The following is a 24,735-nucleotide window of genomic DNA, read 5'->3' as shown; positions in this document are numbered from 1 at the left end:
GCTGTGTAGCAAATTAGCCCCAGAAAGAAAGAGCAGGAGGGAAGAATGGAGGAGGGAGAGGAGGGATATAGACACAGGAGGTATACCATGAACACCCTATCCAGGGCAGCTAGTTGAGTTCCCCAGAGCCAGGGCACAACTCTGCTATTATCCTTAACTCCTGGCTATGTTTCCTTCTTTGGAAGAAGTGTTGGGAAAGGCACCTAGCTTGTAAGAATTCAATATTCCACCTCAATCTAAAGCTTTGCTGTTTTCCTCTGTATGCTTTTGGGCATCTGGAGCATGGTTGGGGAGAACAGAACTTGCACCTTGGAAACCCGTGCTCTCCTTCCCACTGCCATCCCTATATCTTCCCAGAGATGACCACTAGCCTTGCATTTCTTCCTAGTTTAGCACATAGTATGTATCACTAGATACGTAATATCTATATAATGTATATGTAATATCTGTATTGTTTAGTTTTGCTTGTTTTTGAAGTGTCTAGAAATGGCATCATTCCACATGCATGATACAGCTGGCCTTGGAATTCGGCATTGTTGTAAGATTCATCTACACTGATGGTTATAGCTTGAGTCCAACCTGTTGTTGTCTGCCTTGTTTATTTGTTTATTTGTTTATTTGTTTGAGACAGGATCTCTCTCTGTCACCCAGGCTAGAGTGCAGTGGTGCAATAGCTCACTGTAACTTCTGCCTCCCGGATTCAAGCAATTCTCCTGCCTCAGCCTCCCAAGTAGCTGGGATTATAGGCATGCGACACCATGCCCAGCTAATTTTTGTATTTAAGTGATTCACGTGCCTCAGCCTCCCAAAGTGCTGGGATTACAGGCGTGAGCCACTCTGCCTGGCCAACTGTTGTTTACTTTGAATGACTATATTACAATATATATATTCATTTGGATCTATTTATGATGGTCATAAATCATTTTTTGTCTAGTCTAATATTGATGAATATTCTGGTTGTTTTTGGTTGTTTGTTTTTGTACTAAGTACTGCTGTGAACATTGTATATGTCTCCAGCTCACACCAGAAATTATTTCTCTATGCTCCATGCCCAGTGGTAGAATTATAAGCCTGAAATATATAAGGTAACATGAAATTCTCTTCTAAATTGCTTGGGCCATTCATATTGCTCCCAGTTCCACATTATCATCAATGCTTGGCACTGTCAGACTTCCTAACTTTCTAATCCAGTAGGTATAAAAATCGTATCTCAATTTTGGCATTTCTCAGATCACTAATGAGATTGAGCATCTTTTCATAGTTTTGACATTCTTTATATTTTAGAAAATAATTATTTGTTAGTTATATATACTATAAATATCTTCTCTGTTTTTAACTTATGTTTTCATTTTCTTATGACTTTTGATGAACGAAGTGCAAAAATGGTGTTGAATTGACCAGTGTTTTCCTAGCACATTTTGTGCTTATGTAAGACAATATGATGTCATCTGACAGAGTCCAGCGTTCTTTTTCCTCTAGAGTTAGCCAGTTGCTGAGAATGTTGTTGAATCTCGTCCCTCCTGGTCTGCAGTGCCACCCTATCGTCTCTCAAGTCTGCTCTACTTGTGGGTGTTGGGGCTTTCTATTCTCATCTATTTGCCGGTATGTTTTCACTGCTGAGAACGCATCTTGCAGGATGGTGCTGTCGCTGCCGTGAGCTCTGGGTTCCTCAGTCTGTTAGGCAGAGAGCTTGATGTCATGCATTTTCCTGACCTGCAGTACAGTTTTGGAGTAATGTGGGTTCTCTGTGTTAACACTTGTTTTCTGACAGTGGATCTGTGGTGAGAACTGTTTGCAAACCCTGGATTACACAGAGTTATCTAACCTGCAGGACTTGTCAGAGGTTTGAAAAGTGACTTTCCTGGAGGAGGTATCTACCGTGCAGTAGCACCCAAACTTTGTAGCCTGTGGAATCTTTTGTTCCTAGAGCATCTCATAGGACCAGCCTTAATGGGATTCATTTTGTGAAAGGCCAGCATGGAGGTGACTACTCTGGCCTTGAAGCTGAAAAACATGGGCTATAGTCTATTTGGACCTCACTTGAGTATTGAATCTGATGGCACCTTGATGATAAATTTTAAAATTCTTATCCAGGTGGCAGTTCCCTAAGATCCATGCACACACACATGCACATCTGCAGTCACCTGCTGAGAGATCCGGGTAAGTCTACGAGTGGGGAGTCTTCCTTGATGTCCAGCTCTCATCCTTTCCTGCCTCTGCCCTTGTTCCTCCGGGCTGGACATCCATGTAGAGGCTCCAAGATGTGATCTCACTGGGGGGACCAATTAGTAAGGGGCTGTGACATGTTTAAGTAAATTCCCTGGTCCCAGGTGAAGGAGTTAGATGGTCTGTTTGTTCCTAACACTTGCCTTGATAGATTATTCTGAACATGAATTTGCTTTTTGTTTTTGTTTAGCCAAAAGTCCAGGTGTTCATCTTTCTCCACTCACCATTTTCAGTGATGCATGCCTATTGCCCTTTTTTCTAGTTGTGCAAACCTAAAGTATCATTCACTAAAATATTGTTAACATTTTATGTCCTAAATCAAGCTCCTATTAGAGTTGGGTTCAAATATAGACTGACATTAGGAAAAGTAGAAAGTATAAGTGGTAAGTCATGTTTAGCAGAATTTAGGATGTTCTCTCTGAGCTTCTGGGACCACACTCTCCTGGGTTTTGTTTTTGTTTTTTGTTTTGAGACAGGGTCTTGCTCTGTCACCCAGGCTGGAGTGCAGTGGTACAACCTCTGCTTCCCAGGCTCAAGTGACTCTCTCACCTCAGCCTCCCGAATAGCTGGGACTCCAGGCATGCATCACCAGGCTTGGCTAATTTTTGTATTCTTTGTAGAGACAAGGTTTTGCCATGTTGCCCAGGCTGGTCTCGAATTCCTGGGCTCAAGCAATCCGCTGGCCTGGGCCTCCCAGTGTTGGGATGACAGGCGTGAGCCACCACACCTGGCTGCTCCATTCCCTGTTGATCCCTCCTCTCTACTTTACAATGCTGTGAGTCAGGAATTCAGCCATAGCTTGGCTGGGTGATTCTTCTGTTCCAGATGGCACTGATGGAGGTCACTCAGTGGCATTCATTTGACAGATGGGCTGGTCTGTCTGGCCCAAGCTAGTCTGGTGCCCAGATGTGGCTGGAAGGTGGACTGAGCTGGTCCTGTGAGCTGGAGTACAGCAGCGTAGGGTGGTGGGCCTTCATTCATGGCAACTTGGGGCTACCCAAGTGAATGTTCCGGCAAACCAGGTCGAAGCTGCATGGCCACATGATCTAGCCTTGAATGTCAAATGGTGTCCCTTCTATCATATTCTTTTGGTTGAAGCAGTCACAAGCCCACCTAAATACACGGACCCTATCCCTCCATGGGAGAGGTGGAAAAGCACATGTGGCCATGTCTGAAAACATGTTGGAGTTCCTGTAGGCCTTGGTCGCAGGACCTCTTAATGTGTACTCACCCTGGATGACCTCATTTAGACCTGTGACTTTAAATAACATCTCTCCACTGTGACTCCCGAATTTATATCTCCAGCCCAGACATAACCCAATCTCCAGATTCTTATATTCAACAGGTTACTGGATATTTCCACCTGATTCACAGACATCTCAAACCTCACATGGTCAAACCACTCCTGAGTTTTACTCTGTAGGCCAGCTCTGTTCCCCACTTTCCTCATCTCTGGAAATGGCATCAGTATCCACCCAGCAGGTGAAGCTCTTTAGTCCCCTTTCCCTTAGCTGGGCATCCAACCCAGCAGCAAGACTTGGCAACTTTCCCTCCAAAGTATAGCTCAAGCTTGCCTATTTTTCTCCATATCCATTCCCACGTCCATGCTGCCATCATCTTCCATGGGTTTACTACAGTAGCTTCTGGAGTGATTTTCCAGCCTCCCCTTATGCCCCGCTCCTATCCATCCTCCGTGGCAACAGTGATCTTTCAAATATAAATCAGATCTTGCCAGACCCCACAGTGAACCTTCAGTGGCATTCTATTTCTCTTCAAGGAAAATGAAGCTCCTTGCTGTGGCCTGCAAGGCCTTATGTGATCTGGCCCCTGCTCACTCCTCCAAGCTCACTTCCCATCACTCACTTTCCCATTCCAACCACAGGCCTCCTCTCTGCTCTTTCCCTCCTCAGGGCCTTTGCACCTGCTGTCACCTCTCCTGGACAGACCTTCTAGGAATTTTAATGACTCATTCATTCTTCAAATTTCAGTTCACAAAGCTCCTCAACCGCTTAAAGTACTGTCCTGTTAACGCCACCACATCGGGCCATTTATTTGCTTCTTAGACATGACCACGGTCTATAATCATATCATCTATTTGTTATGCATCATTGTCTCTCTCCTTTTCCAGAATGTAAGTGCCATAAAGGCCAGCGACTGTGTCTATCTTGTTCAGATTGCCCCGGCGCATACCAAGGGACTGGTTTGTAATATACTAGTTGGGTGATCTCAAAAAAGCCTGATCCACCCACTCTGCAGGAGGGTGAATTAATAGAAAAGTGATCCACATGTAAGAGACTGGTCAGGAAATTCAGGTTAAGAATTTCCTATTTGTAGATGCACTTTTTGCCTTGCAAAGGGATGTGTAAATCTGTTATTTTTTTCTTCCCCTGACTGATATAGGGCAGAAAATTGGCTTATTTAATTCTTTACCCCAGCTTTTCTACCTATAAAGTGGCATAAGTTAATTTTTCCATGCAAAGTAACTCATACAAAAATCAAATACAATAGTCTACACACTCCTCCCCCTCAGGCGAGGCTCTGAGGTCACATTCAAACCTAATGTGGTTCTGTACGGCCCTGGCCAAAAAGAGACGCTGAGATGGGCAAGACTGCCCGGGATACTCTCAAAAGGAGTGGCAAGATTCTGCAGCAATTCCAAGGGGCTCACATTCTGTTTTAAATCTGAACAATTAGAAATATTTTTCTAACTTTTCTTGTGGACTCTCTCATCTTCCCATGATAGACTTCATCCATTGCATTGGTGCGGTCTCACGGGTTACATGAGGAGGTTACGCGGAAAAGCGTGGCGGAAAAAAAATTTGGATGGATTTTCCCCCTCTTATTTTCCATTTTTTCAAAATTAGCTTGTGTTTCTACATGAGGAAAATCTTGTGTTGAGAGGTCTTAAACTGTATCCAGTAAGTGACAAAAGCAAACCCAAAACCAAAAAACTGTAGATACACTTGCTTAGAGTTTTATTCACTGTGACAATTGCTAAAAAACAAATATTTCCCTACTCAATTTCTTGGAGCTAAATCAAGGTTTACTATGTTTCCAGTAAAAACAGAAAACTTTCCAGAGTCCATGATCTGGCCATCGCGCCATGGCGACTACTAAGGGCACAGGGATGGAATGTCCTTTTTTCTCTCCAGCTTATTGGAGGGTGGATGGACAAATGTCGACATGGCCACTTTTGTGCAGTACCTAGGAAATGGCTAAGAACACTTTTTGAGACAGGATTGATTACTGGCTCAAGAGGATTCTTGAGAAATATTCTGCTCTTCATGAAATTCACAGAAACGAGACATTTTCATCTGGAACACATTTTTCTATAACAGTGGTGCTTCATCTGTTTGAGTTCCATGAGCAGAAACTATTCTGTAGAAGTAGCTCTTCCATATAATTGGAAATGCTCAAAAATGCTTTTTTTAAAATTTATTTATTTATTTTTTTTGTTTTTGTTTTGAGATGGAGTCTCGCTCTGTCACCCAGGCTGGAGTGCGGTGGCGCGATCTTGGCTCACTGCAAGCTCCACCTCCTGGGTTCATGCCATTCTCCTGCCTCAGTCTCCCAAGTAGCTGGGACTACAGGCGCCCGCCACCACGCCCGGCTAATTTTTTGTATTTTTACTACAGACTTTTGTATTTTTACTGACAAGGTTTCACCATGTTAGCCAGGATAGTCTGGATCTCCTGACCTCGTGATCCGCCCGCCTTGGCCTCCCAAAGTGCTGGGATTACAGGCATGAGCCACTGCGCCCAGCCCAAAAATGCCTTCAAATTTTTAAGTCATTTTATAAAACGAAAATATTCCTCAATGTACCACCCATATTCTTTCTTTTTTAAAGGGGTCCTCTCGATTTGGCTGCACATTGCAATCACCTAGGGAGTTCTGGGGGCTATTGAGGCCCAGGTCTTGCTTCCAGAAGGTCTGATGGGTGGCCCCAGGGTGTGGTGTGGGCATCTGGAGTTTTAAATGCTCCAGTGGTTGGAATGGGCTGCAAGGTGGGGACACTGAGTAAGGTCGTGGTATAGGACATTCATCTTTTCATTCCCGAGGCTACCTGGTGTTCAAGGCTTACACACCCCGACTGATGGCTGATCCCAGGTGGCCCCGAGTTGTAAGACAGTGACCGTGAGTGGGGGTCGAGAGGAGGGCCAGACCCTCCAGGATTCAGAGCAGACTCGGTGCTGTGTTTGCCATTGAGTGTGCGCACTCTTCAAGCCTTGACAGCAGGTTTTTTTTTTTGACATAAAAGAACCACCTGATAAGAAGATTGAATCCATGGGGTACGTGCTGGCTCATACATTTGAAAGTCAAGTGATCTTTTGATAACTGGACAATCAGGTGAAGCTAGCAGTATTGATGCGACGGTTGCTGAAGACAGTAGAAGACCTTTCTAAAGCCTATTTTGCTATAAGAGAATTTTACAGCATAAAATAAAAGACATTTCTGGCCAATGTCCCAGGTGAGTGAGTGTTTGTGTCTTCAAAGATGTCTGTGCAAATATATCCACAGAGACTCTCCAGAATTCCATAATCTCAAGGAAGCGCTGGACGTTAGAGCAGAAAGGGACCCACTCACTTTAGGGGTTACCTTGACCTACTTTATTGCAGTTAAAAAAAGAAATTCTCAGGGTGGACTTGAAGGGGGCCAGCCCCTCTACACCTGTGGGTATTTCTCATCAGGTGGGACGAGAGACGGAGAAAAGAAATAAGACACAGAGACAAAGCATAGAGAAAGAACAGTGGGCCCAGGGGACCGAAGCTCAGCATACAGAGGACCCACAATAGCGCCGGCCTCTGAGTTCCCTCAGTATTTATTGATCATTATTTTTACTATCTTCATGAGAGGAGTGTAGCAGGGCAACAGGTGAGGAAATGGTCAGCAGGGAAATATGTGAGCAAAGGAATCTGTATCATGAATAAGTCCAAGGAAAGGTTCTGTGCCTGGATGTGCACATAGGCTAGATTTATGTTTCTCTTTACCCAAACATCTCAGTGTAGCAAAGAGTAACAGAGCAGTATTGCCACCAGCATAGCTCGCCTCCAGCCACAGGGTGGTTTTCTCCTGTCTCAGAATAGAACGAATGGAAATGGTCAGCTTTACACCGAGACATTCCATTCCCAGGGACAAGCAGGAGACAGAAGCCTTCCTCTTATCTCAACCGCGAAGAGGCCTCCCTCTTTCGCTACTCCTCCTCAGCCTCAGCACAGAACCTTTACGCGTGTCAGGCTGGGGAATGGTCAGGTCTTTCTCTTCCCATGAGGCCATATCTCAGGCTGTCTCAGTGGGGGAAACCTTGAACAATACCCAGGCTTTCTTGGGCAGAGGTCCCTGCGGCTTTCCGCAGTGCACTGTGTCCCTGGTTAATCGAGAATGGAGAATGGCGATGACTTTTACCAAGCATACTGTCTGTGAATATATTGCTAACAAGGCACATCCTGCACAGCCCTAAATCCATTAAACTTTGATTCCATACAGCACATGTTTCTGTGAGCACAGGGTTGGGGCTAAAGTTACAGGTTAACAGCATCTCAAAGCAGAAACAATTTTTCTTAGTACAGATCAAAATGGAGTTTCTTATGTCCTCCTTTTCTACATAGACACAGTAACAGTCTGATCTCTCTTTTCCCCACAGGGACTAATGTGATATCATAGATATGGTGTGTCTTCAGCTACAAGATGCTCTGTTTGAATTATATACATTTCAGAAAACTTATGTACAGATGAATCATTTAAAATGAATTGTAAGTGGTATTGTGGTCTTGCTAGAGTTGGCCACGATGTCCAAATGTAATATTAAGCCTATGGGAAGGTCAGATCCACTTCTCTTTTTTTGAGTCAGAGTCTTGCTCTGTCACCCAGACTAGAGTGCAGTGGCATGATCTCAGCCCACTGCAACCGCCACCTCCTAGGTTCAAATGATTCTCTTGCCTCAGCAGCTGGAGTAGCTAGGATTACAGGCCTGTGCCACCACTCCCAGCTAATTTTTTTTTTTGTATTTTTAGTAGAAACGGGGTTTCGCCATGTTGGCCAGGCTGGCCTCGAACTCCTGACCTCAAGTGATCCACCTGCCTTGACTCCCAAGGTGCTGGGATTACAGGCTTGAGCCACCATGCCCAGCTGAGATCCACTTTCATCCTCACAGTGGCTCCTGACTCCTTTTCCAATGCACCAAGACACCACGGAGGGATGTCTGCGCAGACTTCTAATGTGGTTTGGGGTTGCAAACTGTCGTTGGGGCAATTTTTTGTAGAAAGGTCTGGTCCTGGACCCACTGTCAGAGAACTTAGAGAAAGGTTCCATTTGGGGGTCCCAAACAAAGATCTTCTTTCTTTATAACCTGTCATCCTAAGATTTAAAGGGTGGAAGGGGAACACAGAAATTGCATATTCACTACAACTCAAAAAAGAAGATAATTAATTTTGCACCAGTGACAAATATGTCATCTTAGGCACTTCGAAACTCCTTAAATGGATCTAAAAATATTTGTCCTCTAATATTTTGGTGTCTCTTCAGCCAAAAACAAAAATTGCTTAAATTTGGTCCCATAAGAATTATAGTGATATTTCAGTTCGCAATGTGCCCTAATTCTAGGACTTTCCTGGAATGAAGGACCACCGTTATCTTTGAGACTGGCTTTCATAGCCCGCCCCCTTCGATGATGAGGAGGCAGGTGACGGGGAGGAAGGGCGGTCTCCGGAGGGTGTGTATTCTCCTAAGGGAGTCTTCTTCGTGCACACCTTCCTCATCTTGTTTAGACACTCAGGAAGTTGACGGGCTGAGCACTTCTGGCTTAAGCATTTGAAAAAGCAGCAGAGGAGTTTCCACCTGTAAATAGTATCTGTAAAACTGTGAGCGGCTGGGAAGCCCACATCTCAGGCCACGGAGGCCACGTCTCCCCTCTTGAGGTGATGCAGAACAAAAGTCCCCAGGGCCACCAGGGGGATGCACATGGTGGAGGAGGCGACAAGCAGCCCGATGACAGCCAGTGCATAGGCTGGGTAATCTTTGGTCACAAGCTGGCCCTGAAAGGAGAGACTGAGTGTCAGCAGAGAGCACCTGCTGAGAGCACTGCCCCTGGGCCTCAGGGCCGCCACCCGTGATGGGGAGGCAGTGTGACATGGGCAGAAAGCATGTGGGGCCGGTATCCTTACTCCTGGGGCCACCAGCTCTGCAATTCACTAGCACATGTGCCAGGAGCCTAACCGCCCTCACCTTTTCTTCCATAAACTAGGAATAATAGTAAGTACTGGAACCAGTGGGTGTAGAGCTATTGTTTGGAGCTACCCATAATGAATAACCATGGTAATAATCAAGCACCTTACGTCTAAGGTAACATTCAGGGCACCTAAAATGTAGGGGACTACTCTTAGCCCGGAATGGAACTTTCCACGAAGGTAGCAATGTTCTCCATGAGTGCTGTCTGCTGTGGTGGGCATGGAGGGCGGCGCTGCTCAGGAGGCAGGAGCTGGCGCCTTTGCAGCGGGAGTTTTTCTCAGCGTCCAGGGGACAGGTCGACGGGGAAGCACTGGAGCAGTGCCTTCCTCTCGCTCCACTGAAGCATATACCTAAAAACTCAAAGCCCAGCTCCTCTGTCCTGGGCTATTTCTAAAATGCCTCAGTGATATTTCCATGTCGTGACAAATAACCTACCCACACTATGGAAATAGTTCCCCGGTGTCAGAAAATGAATGACCCATGCTTTTGGGTGACCATGGGGGCCCAGCGCCAGCCCTACAGAGACAGCAGATACCTGGGAGGCATCCCAGGCTTGGTACTTCAGGGTCCCCGTGAGGATGTAGTCACTCAGGTAGAAGACAAAGAGGCTGACAATCAGTAGTGGGCTTACGCCAGCCCACATCACCTTCCAGTACCAGCTCACAGCTCGGCCGGTCATGGCCTTAAGGTCACTCTCAAATCTATTTGGAAAACAGGGAGAAAAAGTCTGGATTATCCAGGCTGCGGAGGTGAGGGTCTCCAGCTTACCCGTCCCTATTCACAAAGGAACATTCTGTTCTAGGTGGTAACTGATGTCTGAGTTTGGCCACTGGACTCCTCTATGACACCTTGTTGAGAGAGCAGTGCTGTGGTGGGGAGGGGAGAAGGGCTGAGACTGCCCAGGAAGGGTGGCGGAGCAAGCACCCTGTGGATAGTGGGCATCAGAAGATGACTTCCTAGTGCCAGCCTTCAGATGAAGGTTGCTGGCATAGCCCAGAGGGCAGCTTCCAGGAATGGTGAGCACAGGCAGCAGGGGAGGGACATGTGTTGGGCTGGTCATCAATGACAGGGGCTTCTTGGGCAGCTTTGCCCACCCCCCAACCCAGCCCGCTGCTGTCAATCAGTGACTCCCTTTCCCAGTAGAAACACCACGGAGCAGAATCACTTGGTCCTCTGAAACCAGAGCAGGTTTTCTGGGACAGAAGAAGAGCCGACCTCAGACTGAAGGCCTTCCTGTAGCCCTGGCCTGTTGGAGCTGGTCTAGAGCGGCCAGGGCAGTGAGGCCCAAAGGCGTTGCCCACAGCCACCATCACCATCTCCATCATGCCTGTAGCTCTCTCTTTTCCCTCGTCTTTACTTTTTTTTTTTTTTTTTTTTTTTTTTTTTTTTTTTTTTTTGTTTTGTTTGGTTTTTTTTTTTTGAGACGGAGTCTCACTCTGTCGCCGGCGCTGGAGAGCAGTGGCCGGATCTCAGCTCACTGCAAGCTCCGCCTCCCGGGTTTACGCCATTCTCCTGCCTCAGCCTCCCGAGTAGCTGGGACTACAGGCGCCCGCCACCTCGCCCGGCTAGTTTTTTGTATTTTTTAGTAGAGACGGGGTTTCACCGTGTTAGCCAGGATGGTCTCGATCTCCTGACCTTGTGATCCGCCCGTCTCGGCCTCCCAAAGTGCTGGGATTACAGGCTTGAGCCACCGCGCCCGGCCCCTCGTCTTTACTTTTAAACCTACATTTAGCAGCAACACAACAGCAGCCAGTTTCTCATAGACTTGACAGGCTAAGGACACGTATTTTTGAGTACACACACACAGTATAAAAAGTATCTTTGGCACTTTGGGAGATGTTGGCCCAACGAAACTCCCCATTTCACACAGGACGAACCAAGGCCCAGGGTTGCGATGCCATCTGCCTTAGGGCTTGGTAAAGACCAGGCCCAGAACCTGGGTTGGCCTCCTGCCTCCGGCCCAGAGCCTTTAAACCTGCTCTGTACAGCGGGAGAGGCAGCCTTGGCAGGAGGGGCTGGGGTGGTGTGGGTGTGACGTCACTGGCTGCAGCCACAGCCCCTCCCTCCCTGGGACCTGCTGCATGTCCTGGGTGTCCATGCAAGGCTGTGCGGAGACCACCACCTGCCCTTTGCTGCCGCTGACATGGTGGGACTCTAGGCTGTAGGCCATGAAGGCTCATGTATGTGATGTGGAAATCTGGGGCTTTCAAAAATCGGACAGGTGAAAAAGTGTGGGGTCCTCTTGTACCCTTCACACCCCGATTACCCCCCGCTTTCCTGGATGGAGAAAGTTGGGGAGAGCTGGCTGCAGAAAAGCCCCAGGACACTGTCGCTGGGTGGTCACTAGATGGCGGTGTCCCCTGAGCAAGCCGAAGCACTCCCCACCTACCACTTACAGTCAGTCCACCTACAACATCTCCAAGGCACGTTTGTTTCCGCCTCTGTCTCCCTTCGCCAGCCCCTTTTTGATGGACTTGTGCCCCTCACCCATCCAGTGACCTCCAGTGGGCCCTAGGTTCTGTTCCTCTCTCCCAACCTTCTCTTTTTATCCTGAAACACTCACCCTCTCAGTGACCAATCTCTTTCTCCCTCTAGACTGGCATTTCCTAGGTGACCAGGGATTTTCCCAGTTTTAGCACTGAAAGTTCCACGTCCCAGAAAACCCCTCAATCCTGGGGAAACAGGGAGAGTTGGTCCCCCTAACGCTAGTGTCCTCGAAATGTTAGTAGCTAAGGGTGGGAGTGGGGTGAGAGGAGGGTGAAAAGGCATTCCTTGACCAAGTAAGTCTGGAAATGCTGCAATTCTAACCCTCTCTTTGGGATCCATAACTGTCTTTAAGACTCTGAGAAATCCTACGGGAAAGACATCGATTTGGCTTTGTTTAACTTATGTCCTGAAACGAATGGACCATGGGAGTTTCCTCAGCATGGCACAGGACCCTGGCCTTTGCAGGGACATAGCAGGGAATGCTGCTTCAGGGATGCCTGCCTTCCAGAGTGTTGTCAATGTCTCCCTCCCCACCCCGAACCAGCATGGAGGATCAAAAAGACTGGGGAAGAGGGCAGAAAACAACGTGGCACAGCCTCCTTGCCCAAACCAGTGCCCACTCAAGCAGCGCTGCCCAAACTGTGACGTGCCTCAGGCCCCCTGGACATAGCGTGAAGAGGTAGGATCTGATTCAGCAGGACGGGGTGGGTCCGAGCTTCTGCAGTCCCAACGAGCGCCTTGTTGCTGCTGCTCCCGCTCTAGGGACCACACTTGGGGTAGCAAAGCTCTCTAGGCCAGTGATTCGCAAAGCGTGGGTGCCAGACTCACCTGGGAACCTGCTAGAAATGTGAATTCTTGGCCCTCCCCAGTCCTGCCTGATCAGAACCTTGGGTGTGAGTCCCGCAGCTGTGTTTGACCAGCCCAAGGGACTCTGAGGCACACTCCAGTTTGAAGGCTGCTCTAGACCGGTGGCTCTTGCCCCAGCTGCACATTCCATCACCTGGGGAGAATTAAAACATTCCAGTCCTGTGCTGTGCACTGGGATTGAGAACCTCACTGACTAAATTTTCAATCTGCCAAATTTTCTAAGGTCTAAGTTACCAACTGCACTTTGGTCAGGGTTCTGGGAAAATACTGATGTTGGCCAATGATCAGAGCATCCAGTGCCTGGAGGCACAATTCCCTGCCCCAGTAAGCTGTGGGGGTCCAGCAGGGTCAACCCTAAAACATCCTGTGATACAAAGCAAAAGTACAGGGAATAGAGAGAAAGACATTCACTGAAGCAAACTGAGCGTGGAATGGGGCAGAGCATTAGCTGAGATCTGTGGACAAAGAACAAACATTGAGTAACGCTGCCAAGCTTAAGGAAGAGGTGAAGATGTGTATCAAGAAACAGCTGTTTTCCTTGAGGGGTGTGGCCTCTGTGGCTGTGTTTTCCCTGTGCAACTAGGGGTCCTGGGCCTCCTCACCTCCTCAACCCGTACACGTAGCACACGGCAATCGTCTCCACCAGCACGATGAGCAGCAGGGACAGTGTGGCCGCGTAGTCGTTGAATATATCAAACCAGTAGTTCCCAGCCTCCATGGTGAACACCATGCCGATGGCACAGTTGACAAGGCACACCAGACCTGGGGGCCACAAGACCAGCTGCTCACCTGCCCGAAACCCCCCACTACTGCTCACCAGTTCTCTAAGGGACAGCGGGGCCACTGGCCCTCAGGGGACCTTGGCTGATTGGTTCATCCACATGGGTTGAAAGAGCTGTCATGGGTTGGACTCTCTGAAGGTGTGTGCCATGTGTGTGGGGCAGGGCGCACAATGGTGTCCCAAAGCTTGTCAGCAGGAGTCACTGATGTTGACTCACTGAGCTACCCTGCAGGGGAGGCAGAGCTTCAAGCTCAATGAACAAGCAGACGTGGTGGGCACTGCCATTCCAGGATCCCGCCCAGGCTATGGGTCTGCAACGATAACCCTCTCTGTTTATCCCAACAACTCAGCCCTGGAGCTTATGAGAAAAGAATCAGGGGAGGAGGCTTGAATATGGGGTGGCCCCATAAGGACTTCCTAGAGAGGACTTGCATCCACCAAGAAGGGGGTGGGGTGGGGAAGAGACACATGTCCACCAAGATCCTCCCACGTGCCAGGCACTTGCAATGCGTTGGACCCTTGGGCCTCTGAGGCAGATGTCCGGAGCCCCCTTTCACTGGTGGGAAGGCAAGGCTCAGAGATGTCCAAGGCTCCCCCGACATCCCATAGCACGTCAGTGGCAGAGTGAGGATTCAGACCCAGGCCCTTTAGCCTCCAGAACCTGGGCCTTCATCCCAGGCTCCTCCAGTTGCCTCCCCTAGGGGCCCCATGTGTGTCTGAGTCTAGAGCCCACACCTGCCCTTTCCACTACCACACCGTACACTGCTAGCTACCGAGCCCTCCTGCCATCCTGACAGGGACACACAAGGAGAAAGGGACCATGTGCTGGCCAAGGGCTACAGGCACACCTAATGTTGGCTACAGAGACCAGGTCCGAGGAGGGGGACTAAGTGCTGCTGGACTCTGAAGAGGTGGGGGCAACTACAACTGGAGTGGTTGGGGCTTGAAGGAGATGGCCTGGGAGCTGGGATTGATTCATCCTGCATGTGGAGGAATGGTGTCTTCAGAGGCAGAGGTGTAGGCCACAGGGTCCTCAAGGCACTCTGGTTGCAGATGGGCCAGGGAATGAAACCATGAGAGATGTAATTGGCAAAGCCAGCTCATTTCCTAAGAACTGAAATGTCCATCAACAGCAGAATGGATAAAGAAACTGGTATGTGATCTTACAATGGATTATTATATAGGCAGAAAAAGGGACAGACGATCGCTGCTCACAACATGAGTGGATCTCACAGGTAGATTCTGAGTGAAGAAAATAGGTGCAGAGTATGTACAACAGGACTTCGTTCATATGAAATTCAAGAACAGGAAGGCTAGGCGCAATGACTCATGCCTGTAATCCCAGTACTTTGGGAGGCCAAGGCAGGTAGATCACTTGAGGTCAGGAGTTTGAGACCAGCCTGGCCAACACAGTGAAACCGTGTCTCTACTAAAAATACGAAAATTAGCCAGGCATCATGGTGTGCACCTGTAATCCCAGCTATTCAGGAGGCTGAGGCACGAGAACAGTTTGAGCCTGGGAGGCGGAGGTTGCAGTGAGCCAAGATCGCACTATTGCACTCCAGCCTGGGTGACAGAGTGAGACTCTTTAAAAAAAAAAAAAATAGGAAAAAAAACCCCTAAAACGTAGAAGTCAGAATAGAGGAGAACTCCAGGGGTGCATACTTCCTGGGAAGGGGCGTGTGAAGGAACTGTCTAGGGTGTGGAAAATGTTCTGTATCTTGACCTAGGTGGTGGTTCCTCGAGTGGATACATATGTAAAATCCACTGAGTTTGTACTTAAGAACTGTATACTTTATAATGGTCATACTTCAGGCTGGGTGTGGTGGCTCATGCCTGTAACCCCAGCACTTTGGGAGGCTGAGATGGGCGAATCACCTGAGGTCAGGAGTTCAAGACCAGCTTGGCCAACATGGTGAAACCCCGTCTCTACTAAAAACACAAAAATTAGCCAGGCGTCATGGCGTGCACCTGTAATCCCAGCTACTCAGGAGGGTGAGGCATGAGAATCACTTGAACCCGGGAAATGGAGGTTGCAGTGAGCCAAAATCACGCAACTGCACTCTAGCCTAGGTGACAGAGTGAGACTCTGTCTGAAATATATATAATATACCTCAATGAAAACAAACAAAAACAACAGCAAGTTCTCTCCTAGCCTGGAGAACTTCGAATGTCAGGCTGGGGAGTTGGGTCGGGGTGGCCACTTCACTTCCCTGTGATGTGGAGAATGGAACGCACAGGATGAATCATGTGGCCCAGGTCCTGGGTTGTGAGAAGACATGGCAGGACCATGGTGAGGTGGCTGCAGCCCCCTGCAGCCACCTGAACCAGCCCACGACCCCTGAGGGAACTCTCCCCTGCTCATCCCCATGCCCTGGCCCTCCTGATCCCCGCCCCCTCCGCTGGCTGGCCTGCTGACCTGAGATGGCCTCCTTGGGCAGGTGGCTGGAGATGATCTTGCTGTCTGTCAGAGGGGTGAGGATGGCCGCTGTGTTTCCTAGCATGCTCCCAATGCCCAGCATCAGCAGCATGAAGAAGTAGAGCACCGACCACAGCTGGGACACCTCCATGTTTTTAATGGCCTCCGTGTAGACGATGAATGCTAGGCCAGTGCCCTGGACTGCCTGCCCAGGGTGAGAAGACACCAGTTACATGCATGAGGCACTTACAGTCTTATTCACGCATTCAGTGCTAAGCAACATGGAGGACTTTGGAAGTGGCCATGAGAAGCCACATTGTGAGGTTGGAGCTTCCATCTGCAGACCATTCCCTTACACTCAGCTGGGCCAAAAAGAAATGGGAGCTTCTGGGAGCTCATATATGCAAAGCACGTGAGAACTTGCAGCCAGCCTGCAACACTGAGTTCCCCTTTTCTGCCCCAACTTATGTAAATTCTGGATGAAAAATAATAAAACAATGCATAATTTCTGCTTCTAATGTGATGACTGACTAGGTGTCCTGAAACTTCTGTGGCTGGGACCTGGGGAGGGAGGGCGGGGCCAGGGCAGCAGGAAGCAGAACTGTGGAGAGCCAGCTTGGTCAGCAGGCAACCAGGAGAGCCAGGTGCTCAGCGGTCAGGTCCCTGTGTTGGTAATGCTGTTGCGGAGATGTCAAACTATGGAAATTGAGGCTGGAACTCCTGCTTAAAGACAATCCCCCAAGGGGCTCAAAAGGGATAATAAGTTGTGCATACTCCCTGGCTACCCACAGAAGCAGCAAAAACAAGCCCTCCCTGGGTAGAAGCCCCCCGATTTAGACACACAGGTTTCCCAGAGATTAAGCAAAGTGCTCATAAACAGGGATTTACAAACCCACAAGGAGAGAAGTCACTGTGAGTGAAGAACTAGCAAGAATAAGAAATAAGATTTAGAACAACCCTCCCCGAGGGTGGCAGATGTTGGATTGTCAGATTCAGAATTGCTATGGACTGAACCGTGTCCACCTGAAATTTGTATGTTGAAACCCTAGCTCCCAATGTGACTGTATCTGGAGATAGGGTCTTTAGGAGGTAATTAAGGTTAAATGGAGTTATAATATTGGAGCCCTAATCTGACCAGACTGTGGTCTTATAGCAAGAGGAAGAGACAGAGAGGACTCTCTATTGTGTGAGGACACAGTGAGAAGATAAGTATTCATGAACCAGGAAACAGGCCTTCATCAGAAACCAAACCCTGCTGGACCTTGATCTTGGAATTCTCAGCCTCCAGGACTGTGAGACATAAATTCCTGTTGCTTGCTGGGCACAGTGGCTCATGCCTATAATCCTAGCACTTCGGGAGGCTTAGGTGGGAGGATCACTTGAGCTCAGGAGTTTGAGATCAGCTTGGGCAACATAGCAAGACCTCGTCTCTACTAAAAGTAAATAAAAGAAAATAAATTTATGTCGTTTAAGCCACCCAGACTATGATACTTTGTTATGGCAGGCTGCATTGACTAATACAAGAACACAGGTCAATTCTATAGCATACCAGCTGCTCAGGGGCATACTGAAAATAGGTGGCTTTATGTGCTAACAACAAGGGAGTGACCACTTGTAGAGGATTTAAAAACAATAGTAAAAATCTACAAAAGTTGATATACTTTTATTATTATCATGAGCCAGCAATTCTAAACAGTGTTAAAATACTGCTCTCCTTCTCTTGCCTATGGCCACCACTGAAACAGTTATGTATGAAATGTTTAAAGAAACAAAGAATAACATTACAAAGATAAACATGTATCAAGAAACTATTGGGATGGACAAATAAATTGGAAAAAACAATAGCATCTATATAAAAAATATAGTTATTGAATTAAAAGGTTCAGTTGACAATTAAATACCAGATTAGATGCAGCTGAAAAGAGAGTTAGTGAACTGAAAGATATATGCAGGAATGACTCAATAAAACATAAAAGGATAAGAAGATGGGAAAAATAAAAGAAACGTTAAGAAACCTGTAGGAGAGGATGAAAAAGTCACATCTAATGAAGTTCCAAAAGGAGAAAAATGAGAGAATCAGAGACAATGGTTATGAGATAATAGGTATGAATTTTCCAAAACTGATAAGAAACATGGACCCACAGATTCAGGAAGCCCAACCTCACCTAGGCCTAGAGTGGATAAATAAAAATATATTCATGCCATGTCTAGATTGCAGAGGCCAAAGACAAAGAGACGATTATGAGAAAGAGAAAAAACTGCTTGCTTACAAAGAATGAAAGAAAATTTCAACAGCAACAATGGAAGCCTGAATCACATAGCAAACATCTTCAAAGCGTTGAGAGAAAATAACTTTTAACCTGGAATTTTCTACTCTGAGGAAAAATGTCTTTAAAAGATAGATGCCAATTACAGAATAAAATTTAAGAAAACTGCTCTAAATGAAAGTATTTTAAGGAAAAACCTTTGGAGACACTGGGATGCAAGAAAGAATGGTGAACAAATAAAATGGCAAACATGTAGGTAAATACAAGAGCTGTATAAAATAATAATAACGTCATGTCCAATGTATGGGGTTAAAGAGACAGAACTAGAAAACAATCATTTAAAACGGGAGCGATAAAATGAAAGTATTCTAAAGTCCTTTTGAATTTTGGGAAGGAGGTCAAGATGCTGTTTAACTTTAGACTTTATGAAGTTAAATATGAAAGGAAAATTTCAAGAAGAAATCAAGCAGCCAAATTCCAAACAGCAGGGAATAAAGTGGAATGAGGAAAGAAAAGAAAGAAAGAAAGAAAAAAAAGAACAAAGCAACAGGAAAAACGAAGTCTAGATAAATCAATAACCAACCATGTAATTCTTGGCTGTACAGCCAAGCTCAAAAGTAGTGAGGAAAACTCCCAGGTGCCAAAACCATAAAGTAAAGTTGAAGTGAAAGCACTGAACAGGTGCTGAAGCCGAAGGACCTCGTGGGTCACCTGAACAGGACCTAGGCCTTGAAGGCTGGGGTTTGGGGGCTGGGGTCTGATGCCTGCCCGGGGAAGCAGGCTCATGCCACAGGCCAGTGCAAGCATGGAGCTAGGGCTGAACAAGCAGGAGAAAAAAGCATTGCCTAACCCATGAAATGACCTACAGTGGTTGCACCCATGAATCAAAGTGCCAAACAAACCCAACCCAACCAACCAACCACCCCCAAAATACCAACCTCCAAAGTAGCTTACTGGCAACCAGAGCCACAGGCCCTCCCTACTCCCTACCCTTGAAAAGCATTACCTAGGAACACTCTCTAGAAATAATCTCTAGAAGTGTTTACTTTAAATATAAGAATTAGACAAATATGCCTACTATCATTTCTTCTACTCCCATGTGCTAGAAATCCTAGTGAATACAATAAGAACAAGGGAATGAGATATAAGCATTGAAAAGAAAAAAGCAAAATGCAGTCTGCAGGCCATAGGGCAGTTTAACATAGAAAACTGAAGCAAGTCTATAGCTAAATGTGAGAATTAATAAGAGAATTCATCAAGATTGCTGGATACAAGGTCAACATATAAAATTTTTAGCTTCCTTTTGCAACAAAAACAAACAATGACAGAATGAGGGGAAGAGACACCATTCACAATACAATAAAACAGTAAGGTAATAGAAATCTAATGAAAGATGTGCCAAGATGTTCATAGAGAAAGTTAGCTGAAGAATATTTTAAAAGACCTGAGTGAATGAGAGAAAGTATGTTCCTGAGTCAAATGTCACAACTCAAAAGATATTAAGTCTCCCTAAATTACACTATAAAATCAATGCAAGTCTAGTAAAAATTCCCTAGAAGATTTTTTTCCAATGAAACTTATCAAACTGATCCTCAAACTAATGTGAAAAAATAAAGCTCCCAGCACAGCAGAGATAATTCTGTAAAATATAAAGATGACTTTCAGTAGCAAAAATTTAAAAAAACCCTCCAAATGTCTATTATACTGCAATGGATAAATAAATTGCAGTATACTTGTGTGATGGAATAAAATGCAGCATTTAAATGAACAATGAGGTTCCGCATGTATTATTATGGACAGATCTCAAAATTAAAATGCTGAATGAGAGAAGTATCTTTCCAGACCATTTATGCCCATTTAAAAACTGCCGACATAGGAGTGCAAAAGACTTGTTGAAAAAAGAAAAAATAAAATAAAAACTGCCAACAAAACAATGATATTATTTAAGAATACATAGATGGGTATAAAAATGTAAAATATAAAATATAAAAATGAAGGTTCTTGCCTCTGGTGAGTAGGGAAAACAAAGGGGACTTTTTAACTTCATCTTTGAAACATTCTTTCCCTTTATATAAAAAAAAATCTGAACTCAAAATGACAAAATGTTTATAATGGATCTTTCTGAGTGGTATATGTATGGGTGTTTGTTATATTATTCTCTCTACTTTCCTGTATTTTAAAAGCTTAGAAACACAAAAGAAAAAGAACAGACAGAGAGGTCCCTCAGGAAGTTTACTGTAACTAGCATTCTCGAGCAGCCCTCAGGAGAGTGGTGGTAAAGCCTCTTCTCCTTGGAGTTGCAGGAAAAGTTATTCAGGATCTTTCTTCATTTTTATGGACCTCACCTAGCTCCCAAGTCAGCAGCTCACCAAGGTCCCCATGAGTGTGTGGAGAGAAGACAGTCCCCAACCTTGCCTGGGCACGTTACCGTGTCTAGCTCCGACTCCAAGCTGCAGTTTTTGATGTGCGGGAACACCTCGCTGTATTTGCTTGGGTAGGCAGATGCCAGGTAGCCCTTCACCTGCTCCAGGTTGCTGGCCGTTAAAAAGCCATCTTCAAGGTCAAAAGTGTTGGTCAGCAGCAGACTCACCCTGCAGAGCAGACCATTGGATCGACCTTCACTGATCAGAAAGGCAGCTGTCACCAAAGCCTCCCGTCAGCCTCTTCTTTTCTGATTAGGTGAGGAAAGGGAACCTGTTGCTTGGTGATCTTTTAAAGGGCGGAGTAATTTTGAATGGTACTGAAGAAGCCTCAGATATGAACAATGATGACAACAGGCACCAAACTCACACAGCTAGGCTATTTTAACCTCTGGACCAACATAGACCAGCAGAAGTTTCCATGCTGATGAAAATGTTCTCTATCTGGGCTGTCCAATTTGGCACTCACTGGCCACATATGGCAACTGAGTACTTGATGGTGGACACTGAGCAACTGATTGAAAGTAACATGGGAATATGAATTAAGTTGCATTGATTTAAATGTAAATTTGTAAACAGCCACTTGTGACTGGTAATTACCCAACTGGACAGCATACCTCCTGGATGATGTCCTTGTATTTTGGGCAAGGGGCCACAGAAAGTGTATCCTGCAATCTCTGTGGCTTAGTTAGAGGCTTCTTGGTTACTTTTGAGGTGGGGGAGATGGGGTAGAAGAAACAAAGTTTGATTGTCGTATGTCCTATTACACTAAGTGCTCGCAACACATTAACGTGCCCTCATCCCTGCCAGGCAGATGTTGACATGCCCCAGGCCCCCCAGCAACTGGTGGTGGTGTAAGGAGTCCGAATGTGAGCCCTGGATTGAGGACTCCAAAACTGGTACACTTTGCCCCAGCCCTTGCCCAGGCGCCCCTTCAGCTCAGAGCTCAGGGAGGCCTGGGACTCGGTGGGACAGCCCGAGCTTACTTCTTCAAGCAGTTTTCATAATTGAAGGTGGCCTTGAAGCCATAGATGGAGAAGGTGACGATGCTGGCAAATATGGAGGTGAAGCTGTTGATGAGGGACACGATGATGGCGTGCTTCTGGCAGTTGCTGGACGGCTCATTGTAGCTGGCGAAGGCGATCAGGCTGCCAAAGCCCAGGCCGAGTGAGAAGAAGATCTGGGTGGCTGCATTGATCCAGGCCTTGGGGTTGGCCAGCTGTTCCATCTGGAAGGCCAACAGGGACAGGGCTGATGAGCCCTGGGTGGGATTCCAAACACTTAGACCCTCAACAGGAGAGTGGCCAAGAGAGGGAAAGGAGCTCGCCTACAGCACGCAGCCATCAGGGGCACCCCTGGGACTGGAGACCAGCTCTTCTGGCCCCATCCACTCCCTGGCAGATGAAACACACAGTTCAAGCTGCACACCTCCCATGGCTAAGGTGCTGTGGAGAATACAGGTGCTATGTGGAGGATATAAGGTGCCACGTATCTTCTACAGCACTTCAGTCATAGGAGGTGTGTGCAGCGATGCTCACCACTATACATCAGCGCAGAGGTGTGCAATGGAATACTGCAGGGTAAAATAGTTAAAACACACACGGAGCCCTGATTCACGGGCAGATACTGCACAGGTCTGGGCACTCAGAGATGGAGGTGGTGTGGCCTGGCAGGGGAGGTCTAGGTGTGGGTTGACTCTCGGCACTGACATCGGGGCGTTTGGAATGGGGAAGGAGGAGGATGACACAGTCATTTTATTTCCAGGGGCTAGATTTGCTAAATGAAGAACTTGCCCCACCTCAAAGGTAAGAGGGCACCCTCCATGGATGGACCCTGGGTGTGGGGTGCATGAAGAGTGGGTGGGTTGGGAAGAGACAGTAGGAGACCCTGTAAGGAAATGGGTGCGGGGAACCATATGAGCCCACAAACAAGGTGACCAGAGCAGTGCTCATGGTAAAACGCTTGGTCCACAGTCTGAAAGGGGCTTGAGGGGAGGTGGTGGTGGCGGTGCAGGAGTTGGGGGGACAGTGAGGATGAAAAGGAGAGGCTGAAAGACTTAATGCTCCAGAATTAACAGGGAGTGGGGACGACCTGGCTGAGGAGGTGATCCAGCAACTGCAGGTACTCCACACTCCCACCACACCCTGGTGGGCTCACATCAGCTTCCCTGGGTATAGCGTTGGCCCACTCTCCATCTGTCCCTCTTCCCACCCATCCTGGAAGGTGGCAGGATGAGTGAGGGGCGCCCTTAGGGCCCTTCCGCTTCAGCCCGTACCTTGGGAGTGAACATGTACATGAGGCCGTTGGTGGCTCCATGGAGCGTGAGGCCCCTGATGAGGTAGATGATGAGCACGCAGTAGGGCAGTGACGCCGTGAAATACACCACCTGCGGGCATCAGAGGGCAGAGTCGGCCTCCCGGAGCGGTGGGGTCCACAGGACAGACCCACGCCCCGCGGAACGCCGCCACAGCTGGGGTATTCAGGCTGCACTGCCCAGCTGCTGACAGCTGGGAAAAGGCATGGAGATTCTGGGTCACACACAGGCTGTGGGTTAGGGCTGGAGAAATGGGTTGGTGGGATGTGGTCGCTCACAGTTGTGACCAGCAAGACATTTCTTATTCAGTAGAGAAAAGGCAAACAGGTACCAAGCCTCTGCCTTCCACCCTCCCTTCAACCTGACCTTATTCCGGAAAGGATTTGAGGTCACCCACAAAAACACATCAGTCACATTAACATTTCAAAATTGCTAGATAAAGAAATCAGCCTGAAAAAAATATATGGGCAATCCAGTAATGAGCCCACAGGAAAAAGCAACCCATAGAATCTGTGCATGAGTCTCTACCCAGTTTCTGAGCCAGATTCAGCTCCGAGCTTCCTGGTGGCCTACACACAAAGCAGGAACACAATTAAAAGGAAACAAAAATCTGCAGCTTGGAGAAGGACAGATTTCCCCGGGATTGGGGCCTGAGAGCATATTGGTCATGAGTGCTCATGCAGGAAAGCAGCGACGTGTAGAGTAGAGGACAATGTCTCCGTAATAAACACAATAGGAAATTCAGATCTGATTTTTATGGCAACCCTCCAAAAAGGGTTTACTTCCTTAGGCTTTAACATTACAGCTGAATGGACATTTTTGTCAACCAGATCTTCTTTCTCCACCAACATGCATGGTAAGTTCAATGATGTTTTGTTCATATATTCGGTGTTCATGGTAGCGTTAGTAGTCACCTCTCATGCTCTGGGTGATTCTAACTATTACAAAGCCATAGAATACAGACCTTCAAGTGCATGTGTGCCTATCCAGGAATGGAATTTTTTCTGTAAATCAACTCATATGTGTACCAGAGTCTCATTTGTAAAGCAAATAAATATTTTGCTAGATTGTCTTTTGTGTAAGAGTTCCCTTAAAGTTTGAGTCTCTCTGTGAGAAATATGGCTGGTGGCTCATGTTCAGGTGGACTTGAATTACACTTGACCCTCCCTTCCCACTGAGGTGTGGTGTCATCTTCTTATCCATTTCCAAGGCCACCAGAGTGGCACTCTGTGCCCTGTCACCCAGAGGACAGCAGGTGGAATGCGGGGTGTGTTTTTTATCACTGCTTCTTAGCTGAGGTTGTTGTAACTTGAGAAGAGTAATAAATCCACCCAAGATTATAAGAAAAGAAACCAGATAAGAGATGAGATGAAAAGACAGAGCACTCACTCGTGACCAACATCCATCACAATGGGCACTAAGCAGACCCTTAGGGCCAGCCCTGGGAATTTCCCTCCTTCTCCCGAGATGAGCAAGTTTCCCGGAGGCTCATGGAGTCCCTACCAAGGTGGCTCACTTCTCCCCAAGTGGGCAGAATTGCTGGACATGTGATCCAGCCTAACCTATTGGAAGAAACTAATTCTGACCACTCTGCAGAGACTCTGGCAGAAAACAAAGGCAATTCCAACAGAGGATGCCAGGAAATGGCACATGGTCTGTGACAAGATTAGTTCCCTTTACATAGAGCTGTTGGGGTATTTTGCCATGGAGAAGGGTATGGCTGAAGCAGA

At 47.1% G+C, this 24,735-nt stretch overlaps 1 protein-coding gene across 3 annotated transcripts in view; it reads right to left on the bottom strand.

Moving 5' to 3' along the window:
• Positions 1-8,058: 8,058 nt before the first annotated feature.
• SLC6A20 (solute carrier family 6 member 20) overlaps positions 8,059-24,735 on the bottom strand; it is a 39,822-nt gene continuing 23,145 nt past the window's right edge. The window contains exons 5-11 of one of the 3 annotated variants that reach the window (XM_017855770.1): positions 22,967-23,077; positions 21,678-21,919; positions 20,700-20,862; positions 16,005-16,209; positions 13,407-13,566; positions 9,986-10,151; positions 8,059-9,257 (exon numbers count right to left, since the gene is read on the bottom strand). In XM_017855770.1, the coding sequence (XP_017711259.1) occupies positions 9,108-9,257; positions 9,986-10,151; positions 13,407-13,566; positions 16,005-16,209; positions 20,700-20,862; positions 21,678-21,919; positions 22,967-23,077 (1,197 nt within the window). In that variant the 3' untranslated portion in view covers positions 8,059-9,107. The remainder of the gene's footprint in view (positions 9,258-9,985; positions 10,152-13,406; positions 13,567-16,004; positions 16,210-20,699; positions 20,863-21,677; positions 21,920-22,966; positions 23,078-24,735) is intronic. The other 2 variants (XM_017855772.1, XM_017855771.1) reach the window with 2 other exon arrangements.

This window comes from Rhinopithecus bieti, unplaced genomic scaffold (assembly GCF_001698545.2).
Source record: "Rhinopithecus bieti isolate Rb0 unplaced genomic scaffold, ASM169854v2 scaffold_39746, whole genome shotgun sequence".
NCBI classification, from domain to species: domain Eukaryota; kingdom Metazoa; phylum Chordata; class Mammalia; order Primates; family Cercopithecidae; genus Rhinopithecus; species Rhinopithecus bieti.
Note: the sequence above shows the minus strand (reverse complement) of the source record. Positions and strands in the feature narration are given on the sequence as shown.